This window comes from Rhinolophus hipposideros, assembly GCF_964194185.1.
Source record: "Rhinolophus hipposideros genome assembly, chromosome: X".
Classification (NCBI taxonomy): domain Eukaryota; kingdom Metazoa; phylum Chordata; class Mammalia; order Chiroptera; family Rhinolophidae; genus Rhinolophus; species Rhinolophus hipposideros.
This window is the reverse complement of record NC_138046.1, coordinates 37,031,306-37,035,732: the sequence shown is the minus strand read 5'-3', so window position 1 is coordinate 37,035,732 and position 4,427 is coordinate 37,031,306. Positions and strand designations below refer to the sequence as shown.

The 4,427-nt window shown below is 50.2% G+C and overlaps 1 protein-coding gene across 1 annotated transcript; it reads left to right on the top strand.

The window, feature by feature from the left end:
- Positions 1–621: 621 nt before the first annotated feature.
- ZCCHC12 (zinc finger CCHC-type containing 12) lies at positions 622–3,835 on the top strand. Its single transcript, XM_081042878.1, has 4 exons — positions 622–837; positions 1,189–1,240; positions 1,429–1,575; positions 2,005–3,835. The coding sequence occupies exon 4, from the start codon at positions 2,112–2,114 to the stop codon at positions 3,330–3,332; it is 1,221 nt and encodes a 406-aa protein (XP_080899004.1). The 5' UTR covers positions 622–837; positions 1,189–1,240; positions 1,429–1,575; positions 2,005–2,111; the 3' UTR covers positions 3,333–3,835.
- The last annotated feature ends 592 nt before the right edge of the window (positions 3,836–4,427 follow it).

Below are 4,427 nucleotides of genomic sequence, written 5' to 3'. Positions count from 1 at the left end.
TGATTCACGATCTTCTCTATACCTCAGAGTCAACTACAGTGCCAGTTAAAATTCCAAAATTCTTAATCACACCCCCAGCCCTATTCCTAAATCAGAATCCTTCAGAGGCCAGGGCCCAGGAATCTTCATTTGTAACAGGCTCCCTTAAATGATTCTGATGCAGCCAGCCTTGCACCCATATTTTAGTGAATAACTGGTTAATAGCCTGGGTGCCTACCTCCCCTCACTGCTAAATGGACATACTGCCACCTCCTTCACAGTAAAAGAGGAGATGTCTGTGCAAGCCTATTTGCACAAAGAAAGAGCTAATGCTCATTTTTTCTCCCTTTCTCCTATACAAAGGTGAAGTACTTTTGTTGTTTATTTACCTTCGATTCTACCTCGTGTTTATTACACCTGGCCTCAAGGCGCAGAGTGGAGCCAAGGGAGACAGACTGGGAGAAGGGAAGAGCCGCAAACTCCTGCAGCCATTGACGCCCAGCGAACCTGCGCCTCCCCCCAACCCCGCCTCCGCCTCGGGTATAATTTGCAAGGGGCCGAAGGCTCCGAGGATAACTCGCTCCCCCTCCTCGCTGATTGGCCGCGCCAGGCCATGCGTCACGCTCTTTTGTCTCAGTGGGCAGAGGATAAAAGCAGCCGCGGCTGCCTTAGGAACCGTGCTGCCTCTGTTCGGTTCCCCCTCGCTGGGCAGGCATACGGAGCAACTCCGTGGGGCAGCCCCGGGTCGCTTAGCGGCCTGGGAGCCTCCCGTCCTTTCCCACTGTAGGGCCGCGAAGACCGAAGGCGTCATCTACAGCCGTCACACTTGAACGTTGGCTGCCCACCGGCCGCTCACAGGTAAAGAAACGGGGCGCGATTGCCTTGCGCGGAGAGAGGAGGGGGAAGCCCCATTAGGACTCGGCAGCTTCCTGCTTGGAAAATCTGTAACTGCGAGGCTGGGCAAGGAGCACTCCCAAGGCCCGGCTGCGCTGAGGAGGTGGGGGTGCCCCTGGATGCTGCCCAATGGGTAGGGTTTGCCTGGATTGAAAGGGGGCGTTTTTTGGGAGTGGGGAGGCAAGAGGGAGGGGGAGGCTACCTTGAAACCCCATCGCTGGCTGGCTGCCTTGAACCCCCTTTGCATTTCATCTCTTCCTGGAGAGGAATATGTGGATGTGCATGTTCAACTCCTATTCCCTTTTTCGGTGGCAGGCCATCAAAGCCGAACCCGAAGTTGAATTCTATGCAGCTGATTGCAGAGCTGGTAGGCTGACGATTTTCCGGGGGAAATGTAATGGGGCGGAGGGCGCTTTACCTTGTATTCAGAAGGTGGGAGAGGGGATTTTCCTCTTGACTACTTAAGAGGCAGCGAGGGGTGGGGGAGAGGGGCGTGGGGAGGGAGGGAGCAGATGAGGGATAAGGCTGCTTCTGACCCTTCCTTTCGCTGCCCAGCCCTCTGCGGCAGCGCAGTCTTGACGCCCTGAGGTCCCGGATCCACGACAAAGATCGACCGTACCCCGGAGACGATCCTTCTCACGGAGGCTACCAGTTGCAGAGACTGGAAATGAAATAAAGGGACGCGCTTGTTCCTGAGCTCTTGTAAGAATCTGAGAGATAAGTGGGGGGGAACTTTTAGAAGTGGGTGTGGTTGCGACCTGAGACTGTGAGTTTAATGAGATATTATTTATTGCCACAAATCTATGACCACTATGTTCTATTTTGAGAGCCCACCATCAGCTCCATCCACGATTATACTTAGAATTGGAAGCAACAGTTGCAGTCCTTCTTGAAGAACTGGCGGGAGGGATGGTTGTGGCTGTCAAAAGCTCCCTGCTAACAGGGACACACCGGCTGGCTCCATGAGGTTATAATTGCCAGTCTCCTGGAGGATATTATTAGGGCAGTGGGCAGATATAAAATGTACTGCAGGATATTCAGGAAGGGAGAGAAAACAACTGCAGCCTTATTTACTCCCCCCCCCCCACACACACACTTAATCCCGCTTCTGCTATTTTTTCCTTTTCACAGTCCCTACTGAGATAGGAGGAAGGAGGATCCCTCCCACGCCTTCAGATTAGGCTTTTCCAAAAAGCCCGAACGTCTTGTTGTATTCAGATACACGATCATCGTCGGTCATGGCTAGCATCATTGCACGTGTGGGTAATAGCCGGCGGCAGAATGCACCCTTGCCTCCGTGGGCTTATGCTATGCTGAGGTCCCTGGGGAGGAGTCTTGGTCCTTTAATGGCCAACATGGCAGAGAGAAACATGAAATTGTTCTCGGGGAGGGTGGTGCCAGCCCAGGGGGAAGAAACCTTTGAAAACTGGCTGATCCAAATCAATGGGGTCCTGCCTGATTGGAATATGTCTGAGGAGGAAAAGCTCAAACGCTTGCTGAAAACCCTTAGGGGCCCTGCCCGTGAGGTCATGCGTTTGCTCCAGGCGGCCAACCCCAATCTAAGTGTGGCAGATTTCTTGCACGCAATGAAATTGGTATTCGGGGAGTCTGAAAGTAGCGTGACCGCTCATGGTAAATTTTTTAACACTTTGCAGGCACAAGGGGAGAAAGCCTCCCTTTATGTGATCCGTTTAGAGGTGCAGCTCCAGAACGCTATTCAGGCAGGGATCATAGCTGAGAAAGATGCAAACCAGACTCGCCTGCACCAGCTCCTTTTAGGAGCTGAGCTGAATGGGGACCTGCGCTACAGGCTGAAGCATCTTCTCAGGATGTATGCAAATGAGCAGGAGCGTCTTCCCAATTTCCTGGAATTAATCAGAATGATAAGGGAAGAAGAGGATTGGGATGACACTTTTATTAAATGGAAGCGGTCCAAAAGATCTGAGACAATGGTGGAGAGGGCAACCAGCCCAGTGGCCTTTCAGGGCTCCCTGCCGATAGTGATCAGCAGTGCCGACTGCAACGTGATAGAGATAGAAGACGGGCTTGATGACTCAGATGAGGATGTGATCCTGGTGGAGGCTCAGGGCCCTCCACTTTCATTCTCAGGTTCTCCGCCCCCTAGAGGCAGGGCCAGGCCTCGGGATCAAGTGCTAGTCATTGATTCCCCCAACATTTCCCAGGCTCAATCTCCTTCCACAAGTGCGGGTTCTGGGTATAAGAATGACAGTCCTGGGGATATGCGTAGAGCCAGGAAGAGAAAATACACAATCCGCTGTTCACATTGTGGTGAGGTGGGCCACTCGAAGGAAACCTGTGACAATGAGAGCAACAAGGCCCAGATGTTCGAGAATCTGATTGTCACCCTGCAGGAGCTGACACATACTGAGGAGGAGGGGTCAAGAGAGGCCATTGATGAACCTAATGACAGTGAAGTGCTAGCCCCCAACCTTAAGTGAACCCTAAGCTATATTCAGAGTCCAGCGAATATAGGAGGCATGCTTCTAACTGCATGACTTAATCCACAAAGCGGCTTTCTTTTGGGGTGGAGGAAATAGGGTCTTGGATACCAGCACAATGGAGGGAGATGGCCTGACCTCTGTCCTTGCTCCCCCACCCCCACCTCCACCCCTGCTGCCTAAGAATCTATTTTCTGTGTGTGCACATTTCCTTGATGGCTTTATTCTCTTTGTGAAAGTGGTATAATTCACTGTTAAATCTTTAAACAATAAAGTACAAAAAGTAAAGTACAAATTACCTCAAACCCTCTACCCTTATATAACCATCGTTAACCCTTTGATGAATGTCCTTCTAGATATTTCCCTATAGCTGTGAACCCAGATAGAGATATGTATAGATAAAAGTGATCAAATATAAGTGTTGTTCTATAGTCTGTATTTTTTCACTAAACAACATATGTTGTGGGCTTCTTTCTATGTCAATAAATATATATCAGCATCTATTTTTATGTCTTCTTGGTATTATTTTAAGAAAAGTGAATAAGAAAAATACAGCAAAAATCTATAAAGGGTGGAGTTGTACCCTGAGGTGGGGCTTTTAGCAACCTCATTTTGCAGATGAGGAAAAGGGAAGAAGAAATGGGCTGAAAGATTTCCCAAGGGTAAGTGGACAGTAGTAAACAACTTGTCCCTTTGTCATAGAGCCAAACTATGGCACCCACTCGTTGAAAATTCCCTAGTGTTTTCTCTAATGTATTCAGAGGAGTCTGATGGCTGGGGAGTTTGGTGCTGAGGTTATAGCCCAAAATGGGGATCCCAGGGGCTCCTTTCCTGGTCCATTTGGGGCAGTTCTTCCTCCTCTAGGTGGATTTCTTAGATTGCTGCTGCTGCTTCTAGATGACATTGTGGTCACAACTAGTAATCTCTCCTGTGGGCTGAAACTATCCTCTCCTACCTAGCTAAAGAGGAGAGGCTCAGCTGATAGCACCAGAGACACACCCCTACACCCATGAGCCCTGAAGCTACATTCTAGAGGTCACAGGTAGCCCAGGATTCCAAGCCAACCCCACCCCAACCTGAGAATTAGGAATAGCA